Below are 14,321 nucleotides of genomic sequence, written 5' to 3'. Positions count from 1 at the left end.
TGTGGGCTTTTTTTTTTTTTTTTTAAGATTTTATTTATTTATTTGACAGACAGAGATCACAGGCAGGCAGAGAGGCAGGCAGAGAGAGAGAGGGAAGAACGCTCCCCGCTGAGCAGAGAGCCTGACTCAGGGCTTGATCCCAGGACCCTGGGATCATGACCCGAGCCGAAGGCAGAGGCTTAAACCACTGAGCCACCCAGGCACCCCTGGGCTTTGCTTTTGAAACAGTTGAGCGCTCTGAGGAACTGAGAATAGTAGCTCTCAATCTTGCCTCCCGTAGAATCACCTGGGGAGTTTTAAGAAATACTACAGCCTGGGGCGCCTGGATGGCTCAGTAGGTTGAGCATCCAACTCTTGATTGGGGTCAGGTCATGATCTCAGGGTTGTGAGACTGAGCCCCACGTCAGGCTCCGTGGTAAGTTTGGAGCCTGCTTAAGATTCTCTCTCTCTCTCTCTCCTTTTGCCCCTCCCTGCCCCATTCCCCCTATAAACAAACAAACCCTACCACCTGGGTACCACCCCTAAATGCTTTAAAACTAACCTAGAATGCTCCTCTAGGGATTCTAATGTGTAACCAAGTTTGAGTATCATTGACTTAAAGGTTTCCTCAACATAGTAAGAGAGAATAAGATTTGCTGAAATGGACAAAACATCCTGGAGAAGGGAGGGGGGTTCCCTGTTCCAATTTAGAGAATCATCTTTGATTTGTTACCTGGAGTCGTGGAATCTAGGTTCTGGCTTCCTTATAGTCACACAGAAACGTAAGAAGACTCCAGAGAGAATGCTGCGAATGCTGGGATGGTAAATCTAGGGCAGTGCTTCTTTCTTTCTATTTTTTCTTTTCTTTTTTTTTTTTTTTAAAGATTTTATTTATTTATTTGACAGAGAGAAATCACAAGTAGATGGAGAGGCAGGCAGAGAGAGAGAGAGGGAAGCAGGCTCCCTGCTGAGCAGAGAGCCCGATGCGGGACTCGATCCCAGGACCCTGAGATCATGACCTGAGCCGAAGGCAGTGGCTTAACCCACTGAGCCACCCAGGCACCCCCTTTCTATTTTTTCTTAAGACCTTCTTTGTTTTTTAAGATTTATTTATTTGAGAGAATGAGAGAGAGAGAGAGCAGAAGAGAGCACAGCACAGGGAGGGGAAGGAGAGGGAGAAGCAGGCTCCCTGGCTGAGCAAAGAGCCGGGTGTGGAATTTGGTCCCAGGACTCTGGGATCATGACCTGAGCCGAAGACGCTTAACAGACTGAGCCACCCAGGCGCCCCTAGGACAGTGTTTCTCACACTGAGATGTGAATGATATTGCCAGAGGCTCTTGTTAAAACGTAGATTGTGACTCAGGAGGTCTGGGGTTGGGGCCCGAGTCTGCATTTCCAACAAGTTCCTAGGTGGTCCCAATGCTGTCTGTAATGTGGCAAAAGATCTTCATGGCTAGGACTCTAGGCTGTCTCAAGATTCCCATTTTCATCTCAAGCCACAACCTGTTACACATGAAGGATTCTGTAGTCAGGGATAATGGACATCCCTGCAGTGACCTGGTTGGGTTGATGGCTGAAGGGCAGACAGAGCCCATCTACAAATCTACAAAGCCTTGCAGGCTAAAGAGGAGCACATCCTGGCAGGGGATCCTCATGTCAGGATACTGGCAGATCGCAAACGGCCCACTCAAAAGAGATGACGGAAGATAGCTTCACGTAGGTATATTTACAAGGTTGAGCACAGTTAACAGAAATCAACAAAAAACCATGTAATACCACCCCTTAAGCAAAAGAACCAAAAGGGGAGGAAGTACTGACTGGAATCCCTTACGAGCTGTAGGAAAGGGACACCAGAAGCAACTGTTTCCTTCAGAGTAACATGACCATAGGGAAGAAAACGGCCCACCAAGGATAGAACCAGGGGAGTAAATACCCCAATATTTCTCCTCACCCACTTTGTGATTTCCTATTGATGCACCTCATTGGGCCAACTCAATTAGAAACCAGAGGACAAGAGAACTCAGCAGATGCAGCCCGTCGAGATCAGCCTCGTGGGCACAGAGAAGGATGAAGGACAGATGGAGAGCAGATCAGGTGAGGGACACATGGAGAAAACCCAGCACAGTCTCCAAGAATGAGGTGACATTTTCCACCAGGCCAGCCTGCTTCGTGTGTCCAGGCTATTTTAACAAAACACTATAGACCGAGTGACTTAAATATAGACATTTATTTCTCACAGTTCTGGAGGGTGGCAAGTCCAAGATCAATAGTGTGGGCCCATTTGGAGCCCACTTCCTAACTCACAGATAGAAGTCTTATCACTGTATCCTTAAAGGGTAGAAGGAGTGAGGGAGCACTCTGGGGCCTTTTCCATAATGGCACTAATTTCACTCATGAGGGCTCTACCCTGAGGATCTAACCACCTCTCAAAAGCCTCACTGCTCAATACCATCACCCTGGGGGGTTAAGAGTCAACATACGGATTTCAGGGGGGCACAAACATCCAGCCTAAAGTACCACCCCAGTTGGCTCAGCTTCAGTCAGAAATTAAGTTGGCATGGAAAAGAAAAAAACAGGACAACAGCGTTTACACCTGAGACTCTTACCCCTTATAGATGGGAGTTTACCTGAGCGTGTCAGACATCTTCATGAGTGGCAGATGGATTTCAACCTGACAACGCAGCTTTTGGGACAAAGGTTGTGACCTTGCAGAGAACTAGGGAGCAGAGAAGAGGCAGGCTTTCAGCAGTTGCCGTTGATTTCAGGAACGTGAGAATAAGCCACACATGCTTTGATTCTTGACAACAAACAAATGAACCACAGAGGAAGAGAAAAAGAATGCAGCCTTGTTATAGAGTTTGCTGATGACACAGATTTCTCTGAGTCTCTCAGAACAATACTTAGGCAGGAGTGCGAAAAGTTATCTTTGGGGCTCCACCCCACACCCTGAATTTCTTTTTCTTTTTTTTTTTTTTTTTAAAGATTTATTTATTTATTTGACAGAGAGAGATTACAAGTAGGCAGAGAGGCAGGCAGAGAGAGAGAGGAGCAATCAGGCTCCCTGCTGAGCAGAGAGCCCGATGCGGGACTCGATCCCAGGACCCTGAGATCATGACCTGAGCCGAAGGCAGCGGCTTAACCCTCTGAGCCACCCAGGCGCCCCCACACCCTGAATTTCTTACAACTAAATTTCCGACCACCTTTCTGGGAGAAGAAAGGCACAAGCCTGAGGTAGGCATGCCAGCCCAGAGGCAAATAGGTCTCTGAGCTATTTAGAACAGGTTTGGGTTAGCCTGAAATTTAGCACCAGTTAAGCTCCTGGCTTAGGTGGAACACCTGTGAGCTTTCCCAATGTCTGAAGTTGATGACGGCGGAAGGGAGCAGAGATGGCTGCACACTTCGCAGGTGAAGGCGGCTGGTGCACAACTGGAGATAACAATGTACCTTCTCACACGTGGCCAGATAGAACAGCGGGGAAGTTCTCAGCAGCACACAGAACTCCCGCGGGCACTTCATGGTTCGTGGGGGCGCCAGTGGAAGATCCTTCTGCGAGATCCTTCCAGGAGATCCTTGAAAGCGGGCTGCCAAAGGCAAAGTGACTCCAGGTCCGTTTTTCCGCCAGCATTGCAAGGACCTGAGGACACTGTAGGTGACACTGAGCTTTGGAGGAGGAGGCAGAGTTATAGAGCCCAGGTCTCCCTGACCTTCAGTTTTATTCCTTCTGCTGGTATAGCGTCCTAGAAGTTGAGCGTTTCGACACCGCCCCAGGCATCAGTAAGGAACTGAAGCAGTAATTAAATGTGATCATTGGAAAGTGTTCTGAGACTACACATCAAGTACCAAAAAGTTAAAGGATAAATATCATAACAAAAGAATGCGCAGAAAGTTTAGCGGATGCTAAGGTGGCAAAGGCTTGTTAAAACACAAATGCAAAAAAGGAAACACCAATAGGTCTGAAATATATGTATGTGAAATTTAAAAATTCTGTATAGTTTTAAAATCACCCCATAAATTAATAGGATACAGTTAATAGGAAATAACAAGTTGGGAAAAAATATTTGCAGCATATGTGATTACGGGTTAATGGCCTTAATATGAAAGAATACATAACTGGGGGCTGGTGCCTGACTGGCTAATTCGGTAGAGTATGTGACTCTTAATCTTAGGGTCTTGATTTCAAGCCCCACATTGGGCGTGCAGCCTACCTAATTAAAAAAAAAAAACCAACGAGGATACATAAGGAAGTAATGGATGATCATCTCAATAGAAATATGCTGGGCGCTAATAAGTTCATGAAAAATATTAATTAAAATAACAGTAAAATATAAAATACCATACAGTTCTTCAGGATTGACTGACGTCAGGAACAACATAATATCACTATTGTCAAAGGTACAAAGAAAGAGGGCATTCTCAAACTTTTACAACTGAAAGATAAGAGTGCCTGGGTGGCTCAGTGGATTGGGTGTGTGCCTTCTGCCCCAGTCGTTATTCTGGACTCCTTGCATGGAGTCCCTCATCAGACTTCTTGCTCAGAGGGGAGCTTTTTCCCTCCCTTTGCCTGCTGCTAGCCCTGCTTGTGCTTGCTCTCTCCAACCCCCCCATCTCTGACAAATAAATACAATTTAAAACAACAACAACAACAACAACAATTAGAATGTAAATTGGTTTGATTTTTCTGGAGTGTAATTTGTCAGTTTATATTATAAAACCTAAAATATACATAACTTTTGACTTGGGAATTTATCTTTTTTTAAAGATTTTTTTTTTTTTAGAGGGAGAATTTATCTCTTTTTAAAGAGTGAGAGCGAGAGAGAGAGCTAGCACAAGCAGAGGAGAGGGCAGTGGAAGAGGAAGAAGCATTCTTTCCACTGAGCAGGGTGCCTGATGCAGGACTCAATCCCAGAACCCTGGGATCATGACCTGAGTGGAAGGCAGACTTTTACCGACTGAGCCCCCTCTAGGAATTTATCTTAAGGAAATAATCAAGGGTGTGCCTAGAGACTTACTGACAAGAGTATTTACTACAGTATTATTTTTAAAATGACAAATCCTTGAGAGAGGCAGTATTGAATGGTCAGACTTGACAGAGTTGGGGACTGGCTACATGGGTTTTCATTATTGCATTTGTTTCCAACTGTAACAAATTACCACAAATTTAGCAGCTTAAAACAACATAAATTTCTCATCTCACAGTTCTACAGTCCAAAGTCTGACCTGGGTTCTTCTGGGTTCCAACTGAGGGGCTGGAAGGACGGTGTTTCTTCAGGAAACTCCAGGTCAGAGTGCATTTCTAGCTTCTACAGGCTGCCCACGTTCTATGGCTCTGGCCCCACTTCTTCCATCTTCACATCCAGCAACACAGCATCTCTCAGACCTTTCTTTCATCCCTGAATCTTTTTCTCTAAGTCTTCATTTTCTGTCTTTCTCTTCCACGTTTAAGGACCCTTCTGATTACTTTGAGATCACCCTTGTGATCTGGGCCTACCCAGATAATACTTCTAATTAGCTAATTAACAACCCTAATTCCAGTTGCCATGAATAGGTCCTGGGGATTAGGCCATTGAAGTCTTTGGAGGGGGGTCATTATTCTGACACACTATTGTATTATTCCATATACTTATCTTCAAAATATTTAATATTTTGTCATATTTAAAATACAAAATATTAAAAAACCCAAACCCAATGTCCACTTTAGTGTACAGATGAAAGGAGGATATATATTCATAGAATGAATTCTATGTGCTCATTAAAAGTCATAATCTAGGAAAATACATAATAACATGGTTCATTAGAAGTAGTGGGGGGGGGGATCAAGTCTACAAAAGAATATGTACAAGATGATATATAAAACCCAAACTCCCAACAAACCTATATGCAAGTAAATAAAAAATGTTTGGAAGGTTATAGGTTAAATTGTCAAAAGTGTTTAATTTTCTTCATTTTTTTCTGCATTTTCCAAAATGTGTGAAATAAAAGGTGATGGAGAATGTTATCTAGGACATTCTTCTGGTCAAGCATTTCCCTGGTTTCCTAGCTTTTATTATTTTTTTAAAATTAAGATCTAATGTGTTATTTGTTTCAGGGGTGCAGGTCTGTGATTCATCAGTCTTACACAATTCACAGGGCTCACCATAGCACATACCCTCCCCAGGGTCCATCATCACCCAGCCTCTCCATCTCTCCCATTCCCCTCCATTCCAGCAAATCTCAGTTTGTTTTCTGAGATTAAGAGTCTCTTACGCTTTGTCTAAAGGTGTTATTTATTTATTTGTCAGAGAGAGCCTGGTTTCCTAGCCTTTGATCATATTCCCTCACACCCATCCCTCAAGCTCGTCCTCATCAAAAATATTTTCAAGTGTGGCTCTCCGTGCCTTTTTTTTCCAGGTCAGAGTTGTCCGCTCTGTAAAGTATAAATCTCAGAGGCAGGAAGGAGTCGAGCGGTGAACTAAGCTCGGTAGCGAATCCGGTGCTTAAAAACTTTCTCAGGGCGATGCAAACCCAAGGCAGAGCCGCCTTCCCCGAACTTAACCGGTCCCTTGAAAGCTGGATGTACAAGTATACAAAACTTTCATAATTTCGCGGACACGGATTAATAGTTTTGATTAATGCTACAGTTTCAACAAACGAGCGGACACCTGCGGCTCCGCAGAACCGTCGCAGAGCTGGGGGTCCGCCGGCCGGGACCGTGGAGGGACCGCCCGACGGGGCTCCCCGGGTTCCGCTACGCCGCCGCCGGGCTGGGGTGGCCAAGGGCAATCCGTTCTCCGCAACCTAAGCCCCAGGCGGCTTCCCAGGCCGGCCACACCGCCTAAGCCTCGCCCCGGGCACCACTTGTCCGAGGCAGAGCCCAGGGGCCAGCGGCCCTCTCCCGGGAGCCCCGGAGCCGCGCGCGGTCCAAGCTTTCGTAACTACGCGACCCCCATGTACCCCCGCGGCCGGGAATCTCCGGCCCCGGCCGAGGCCGACCCCACCACCGAGAGGAGCGCCTAGAGCGGACGGGCCCGCCCGCCCCGCCTCCTCTATCCCGGAAGTTGATGCCGCTCTCCAGATCGCGTGCTGCTCGCTAGAGGTGTCGCCTTAGAGATCTGGACTGGCCGGGATTGCGAAAGGTTCAACATGCCTGTGAGTTGTTTACTTTCTGGCTTTCCGTTTGTGTCGGGCTTCTGTGTCGGGAGGGTCCCGGGGGTGGGTTAGCCCGGCGCCTCGGCGGGCCGGGGGAGAGGTCTCTGTCGAACACGGCTCGGTAGCTACGAGCCGCGCAGCTCCTCCGCGCGTGGCGGACTTGTTGGGACTTGCCCGGGCAGCGCGGCGTGTCGGGCCCTATTCTGGGCGTGGAGCGGAGAGGACCCGGGGCCGCCCTGGGCTCAAGTCTGGACTCAGTGACTAGGAGGGGGCAGCTCCTCGGGTGACACCCAAAATATCAATTTGGGGTTTTGGTGGGCGCCCGTGAGACTGCAGTCTTTGGAGTCTTTTTGCTTTTCTTGCGCTGGTTGGTTCTCGCCCCCTCTCGGAAGCGGTTTTCGGCTGGTTTCCTTTTTAAAAAACTGTTTTCGCAGTTGCCTGGCATGTTAACTCCGTCAGGGCAGTCACGCTTCAGCCACGCAGAGTTCCTGTCAGATCAGATGTTGAACCCCGGGGGCAGGGGGCAGAAATCACCTCAGCGCTGGCACTCTCGGGTCTGCCTCAGCGATTTCTGCCCTCGGCTGGCGCAGGGCTGGGGTCAAGTTCTTAGCACCACAGTGTGTTTATCGGAGACTAGTACTCCGCTGAATAAAGAAGAGCGGGATTAACCGTACCATATGCTGCTTGATCGTCATAGAGTTCCTTTACCGGGACTTGGAGAACACGAGCATTGTAAAAAGTCCTGATTAAAGTTGCTGAACAGGCTGAATAAATAACATCTGGCGTGTTGCATCTGCCGAGTGTGACTGGTATTCCTTGTTTTGCATGTATCTTTCACATACGGTTAAATCGGCCAGAACTGTGGATTCCTTCTAGCGATAATAATATGCTTTTTTATTCAGTTGGCTAGGGATTTACTACACCCGTCCTTGGAAGAGGAGAAGAAAAAACATAAAAAGAAACGGCTAGTGCAAAGCCCAAATTCCTATTTTATGGATGTAAAATGCCCAGGTAAAATTTCAGATCTTAATTCCTTTCCCAAGGAAAATTTCTAAAGGGATTGGTAGTGTGGTGTGTTATGTTTAGATAGCTACAAGTGTTAGGACTTTGTGTTGAGTAGAAGTGGGATCACAGAATTGGAAATGTCAAAAGGGACATTTTCCTAAGGAACTACCCAAACCATTGTAGAAACTTCGTGGGTGGGAGGGGGTGGTGGTTGAGACTCCAAAGGGGAGGTGACATTCGACTTACTAAGTCATTAAACTGTTCTGATCATCAGTTTTTTCATGATGCGGTGAAAAGTATGTTGATGCTTTACTGTTAAGCTGTGCTGCCCAGTGTGTGGCCATTAGCTGTATGTAGCTACTGAGCACTTGAAATGTGGCTTGTCCCAGTGGGAAATACTTTTTAAGTATAAAATATACACTGGATTTTTAATACCAATTTTTAATATCACACACATAAAAACCATATTGCTTACATGCTGAAATGGTAATAATACTTTGGAAATACTGAGTTCAATAAAATACATTATTAACTTCACCTGTTGGCTCTTTTAAAACTTTTTTCTTAATGTGATGACTGGAAAAGTTTAAGTTAAATATGTGGCTTGCTATTGCACAGCACTCAAGTTCTTCATCTTTTACAAGGTCTTTGCTAGAACTCTGGTGAACAATAGGCTTTATTTTCTTCTGCTTCTCACTTTTAACATTGCCCTTTTTCTAGGTTGCTACAAGATTACCACGGTTTTCAGCCATGCTCAGACGGTGGTTCTTTGTGTAGGCTGTTCAACAGTGCTGTGCCAGCCAACGGGAGGAAAGGCCAGACTCACAGAGGGTATTCATTTGGCATTTTCTAACCCAGTGCTGATGTTTTATTATTATAAATATCTGCCTTTTTTTTTTTTTTAATTTATTTGTCAGAGAGAGAGCGAGCGAGAGTGAGCACAGGCAGATAGAGTGGAAGGCAGAGTCAGAGGGAGAAGCAGGCTCCCCGCGGAGCAAGGAGCCCGATGCGGGACTCGATCCCAGGACGCTGGGATCATGACCTGAGCCGAAGGCAGCTGCTTAACCAACTGAGCCACCCAGGCGTCCCTAAATATCTGCCTTTATTAAAAGCCAGTTTAAAAGAAATCTTAAATTCATTAGTACCATTAGTTGTATGCTTTCAGTAAAGAGTGCTCTGCTCAGATGGGTAAGTTTATGCCTTTAATTTCGCAAAGCATTGAACTTGTTTTTCTTAGTTTGGAACACCTAATTCTCTGTAGTTATTTAGTTTGCTTAATTTGGAATATTAAATGTAAGCCCAAATGGAGCAAAAGAATAAGTACATACAATAGGACATAATGGATTTTCAAACCCATAAATTTTTAAATTTTTAGTTTTTGTTTTTTTAAGATTTTATTTATTTATTTGACAGAGAGAGATCACAATTAGGCAGAGAGGCAGAGAGAGACGGGGGAAGCAGGCTCCCTGCTGAGCAGAGAGCCCGATGTGGGACCCTGGGATCATGACCTGAGCTGAAAGCAGAGGCTTTAACCCACTGAGCCACCCAGGCGCCCCCAAACCCATAAATTTTTAAAATTCTCTTGTAAATATTTTGCTTTATATGTATTTCACACATTTGGCTAAAGAGTTTTTATCATTGCTAGCTAGGCAACAGATAACTAAGGTATCAATCAAAATGCCAGCAGTTTGATTTGTCAGAGCATCTACTTAATTGTTAAATAAAATTCCCATTTTATTTATTTTTTTAAAAAGATTTTATTTTTAAGTAATCTCTACACTCAATGCGAGGCTCAAACTTAATACCCCAAGATCAGGAGTCACATGCTCTATGGACTGAGCCAGCTAGGTGCCTCTAAAAATCCCATTTTAATTCCTCTTTCACTTTTGTGCATTAAGAAAAAAATAGTAATTATGTATATTGTTTTCCATAGTAGTACTTATAGATTTATAATGATTCATAATGATACTTGAAGTTTGCTTGTGAATTTTAGGGGTGTTGTAAATTCCATGTTCTCACCAGAAGAGTTATAAGTAGATTTGGCAGTGAATCCAAGATCTGTTTTGTGTGTCCTGGTGAGATGTAAGTACAGAGTTGGCATATGATATTTAAGTGCAGCATTGCTCTCAAAAGCATACTTGCAAGATGTTTTCAGCCTTTGTGTCTTGGAGTTTTGTGCCCATGGATGACTAATAGGGTATTATTGTTTTCCTAATAGATTTGAAGAGAATTCTAATCAAAATCAGTTTCTTAGGAAAGTAATTCAGAATAATTCCTAAAAATTAAGATTACATTTCCTGACAGCTTGCATTAAAGTTTTAACTGTTGAATTTAGGCTCATGGTTTATAGACTCTAATACAGCGTTTGAGAAGCAGGAATAACAGTTATAGTCACATCAGAATAAATTCAAATATACAAGACTTATTATAGTAAATTTCTGGCATAAAAGGATAAATAACCTGTATGTGAATATTGTTCTAATATTCCTAAAACTTCGTTTTGTTTTTTTACTGAAAACATACTTTTTGTCATTAAAACTATAGCAGAGATGGTGTACACTTGTGTTTAACATGTTCTCATGATTCCTTTGCAGGGTGTTCATTTAGAAGAAAGCAACACTAATGATCCACACAACCTCTTGAATTTGTGTTCTATCGCAGAAAGCCTTATCAGTTCAGTAATTCCAGTTAATCTACCAAGATATGTAATTACGTTTAATTTTGTAAGGTTTACAACAGTGATCTCCTATTTTGGTGTCAGTTTTTCAATAAAGTTTTGATTATGGGCAAATTCCCCTTTTTATCTTTAGTGTGTGTGAATATGCTATATGTTTATATATACTGTGTCTGTGGATTCGTTATAAGCATTTAAAAAAGTGTATTCTGATCTGTCTCAGGAGTAGAAACTATAAATATTTGATTATCAGACCTTTTCCAAATTGCTGTGAATGGGTTAAATAATTAAAAAATGGAAAGAAGTCCATTATTTGGTAATTCTAAATACAGTTTTGCCATTGTAACTATGGAAACACATGTCCAGAAGTACATATTTAATGCAGTTAACAATCAGTATAATTACACAGTAATTACAGTGTAATGCCTTGGATTTATGTGGCCTTAACATATTGCATAATTTAGTAGATAACTGCAGCTGGGGTCTGAATGGTAGGAAGCACCTTTTGGGGTAGGTAACTTGAGAGGAGGCATTGGGAGTAGCCAGGATATACTGGCTGAGAATGGCAGATGACATGGAATTCTCTGGTCCAGACACATGAGCACTCCTGACTACAGATGTGTGTTGAGTGGCTCTGGTGTACTTGTTTTTTATCACAGCAATGTCCCCAAACCCAGCTTCACAAAGATATGACATCATCAAAAGGAACGTGGTACCATGTAATGTAACAGAACTACCTGGGACTGGAATTAGGCGTCCTATACAAAAGGTATCAAGTATCAGTGTTTTTGCTATGGTGCCCCAACTCACTTTAGCTTGCATAGTTTAGGAACCTTGGCCCCAAGAAGAACCAGTGGGGATGGCAGGCTATGGATATGGAAAGGAGCAAAACCTATGATAACTAACTTAGAGGGCAAATAACCTGAAAATTTCCCCGTTGGCCTAGAGCCCAATGCGGGGCTCAATCCCAGGACCCTGAGATCATGACCTGAGCCAAAGGCAGAGGCCCTAACCCACTGAGCCACCCAGGCGCCCCTGTAAACATCTTTTTAAAGGAAAACTTCTATGTCTATAAGTAGAAAATCCGGTTACATAAAGATAACTGAAAATGAAAATGGAATTCTTGGCTTCTGGCCTGATCAGATGACAAATGGTTTTCTTACCTGGTGTTCCTGGAAATCATCAGTAAAGATTCTTCTTGTTCTTGATCTTGTTCTTATTCCTGCTCTTGCTCTTATTCATATAATGTAGGTGTCATAAAATTCAACCTTTTACAATGTAAAATGCAGTGATTTTTAGTATATTCACAGGTTGTGTAAACCATCACTACTGTTATCCCAGACTGTTTTCATTACTTCATAAGGAAACTCCATATTCATTAGCATTCTCTCCCCTTTCCTCTTCCCAGCTCCTAGCAACCAATAATAGGCTTTCTGTCTCCATCAGTTTGCCTATTCTGGACATTTTATGTAAATGGGGTCATGTAATATGTGTCCTTTTGTGTCTGGCTTCTTTGACTTAGCATAATATTTAAGATGGCCATCACACTTCATTCCTTTTTATGACTGAATAATATCTGTCATAAGAATATACATTTTATTTACCCATCAGTTGATGGACAGTGAGTTTTCACTTTCTGGCTACTTCAAACATGTATGTACACTTTTTTCTTAACTTTTTTAAAATTTATTTGACACACAGATCACAAGTAGGCAGAGAGAGAGAGAGAGAGAAGGGGAAACAGACACCCTGCTGAGCAGAGAGCCTGATGTGGGGCTCAATCCCAGGGCCCTGAGATCATGACCTGAGCTGAAGGCAGAGTCTTAATCCACTGAGCCAGCCAGGCACCCCCCAAACACTTTTTTATGTAGACATTTTAAATTCTCTTGGGTAATACACCTAGAAGTAGAATTGCGAGGTTATAATAATCCTGTGTTTAACTTTTTGAGGAATTGCCTATTTTCCAAAGAGGCTGCACCATCTTACATTCTGACTAGTAATACACAAGGGTTACAATTTTTCCACTTCGTCATCAACAGTTTATTTTATTTTATTTTATTTATTTGACAGACAGAGGTCACAAGTAGGCAGAGAGAGAGGGAGAAGTAGGCTTCCTGCTGAGCAGAGAGCCCGATGTGGGGTTCGATCCCAGGACCCTGAAATCACGACCCGAGCGGAAGATAGAGGTTTAACCCACTGAGCCACCCAGGTGCCCCTCTACCAACATTTGGTCTTGTCAGTCTTTTGGATCATAGCCATTTTGGTATGGGTGAAGAGCTATTTCACTTTGATTTTGATTTTCCTTTCCCTGATGATTAATTATGTTGATTATCTTTTTATGTGTTTACTGGCTATTCATATTTCTTCTCTGGAGAAATGTCTACTCAGATCCTTTGCCCATTTTTAATAGGGTTGGGTTTTATTGAATCATAAGAATTCTTACATATTCAAAAAAAGAATTATATATTCTAGATACAACACATATATATGATTTTTCTCTTTTTTTAAGTCCAAAATGGCTAAAAATCAAGGTGTTGGTGTGGCTATGCTCCTTCTGGGGGCTCTAGGAGAAGATCTATTTCCTTTCTTTCTCAGTTTATAGAAGCTGCCTGCATCCCTTGGTCTGTGGACTACATCGTCCTACCTCTAGTGTCTTGTGTCTTCACATCTCTTCTGACTCTATCTTCCTCCTATTATTTTTTTTTAAAAGATTTACTTATTTTTGAGAGAGAGATTGCACATGTGAGCAGGGGGAGGGGCAGGAGAAGAGGGCGAGAAATCCTTCAGACTCCCCACTCAGCACAGAGCCTGACCTGGGGGTCAACCCCAGGACCTTGAGATCATGACCTGAGCCAAAATACAGTCAGATGCCCAACCAACTAAGCCACCCAGGTACCCCTACTTTCCTCTTACAAGGATGCTTGTGATTACATTGGGCTTACCCAGAAAATCCAGGACAATCTCCCTATCCAGGATCTTCACTTTAATGACATCTGCAGTGTTCCTTTTGCTAAGTAAGGTAACCTATTCACAGGTTCTGGGAATTAGGACATCTGTAGGGGGCCACTGTTCTGCCTATCACAGAAAACCAAATTTTAAAATGCTATCCCAGATTTGAAAACAGAGATTCTGAAAATATGAGGTTATTCATTCTTTAATCCATTCCAATGGTAATGGTTGTATGACCTCCAGCAAGATAAGAATAATTTCTACTTGGGCGCCTGGGTAGCTCAGTTGGTTAAGTGACTGCCTTCGGCTCAGGTCATGACTCTAGAGTCCCAGGATTGAATCTGCTTCGGGCTCCCGCTGGGCAGGGAGTCTACTTCTCCCTCTGACCTTCCGCTTCTTGTTCTCTCTCTCCCTCTCAAATAAATAAATAAAATCATAAAGAATAACTTCTACTTAATATGGTTGTTTTGAAGATAAAATTAGATAATATACAAAGTGTTTAGCACAATGTGTAACACATAATAAGCACTTTGTTAATAACATTTTTTTAAATAAAAAAGGATACCATTAAAAATCAAGTACTTCAAAG

The 14,321-nt window shown here is 43.2% G+C and overlaps 1 protein-coding gene across 1 annotated transcript; it reads left to right on the top strand.

The window, feature by feature from the left end:
- The first annotated feature begins 6,993 nt into the window (after nucleotides 1–6,993).
- On the top strand, nucleotides 6,994–10,918 carry RPS27L (ribosomal protein S27 like). Its single transcript, XM_059372208.1, has 4 exons — nucleotides 6,994–7,104; nucleotides 8,007–8,115; nucleotides 8,830–8,940; nucleotides 10,704–10,918. The coding sequence occupies exons 1-4, from the start codon at nucleotides 7,099–7,101 to the stop codon at nucleotides 10,730–10,732; spliced, it is 255 nt and encodes an 84-aa protein (XP_059228191.1). The 5' UTR covers nucleotides 6,994–7,098; the 3' UTR covers nucleotides 10,733–10,918.
- Nucleotides 10,919–14,321: the final 3,403 nt, after the last annotated feature.

The sequence above is a fragment of the Mustela nigripes genome, chromosome 13 (assembly GCF_022355385.1).
Source record: "Mustela nigripes isolate SB6536 chromosome 13, MUSNIG.SB6536, whole genome shotgun sequence".
Classification (NCBI taxonomy): domain Eukaryota; kingdom Metazoa; phylum Chordata; class Mammalia; order Carnivora; family Mustelidae; genus Mustela; species Mustela nigripes.
This window is presented reverse-complemented; position numbering and strand designations above follow the sequence as displayed.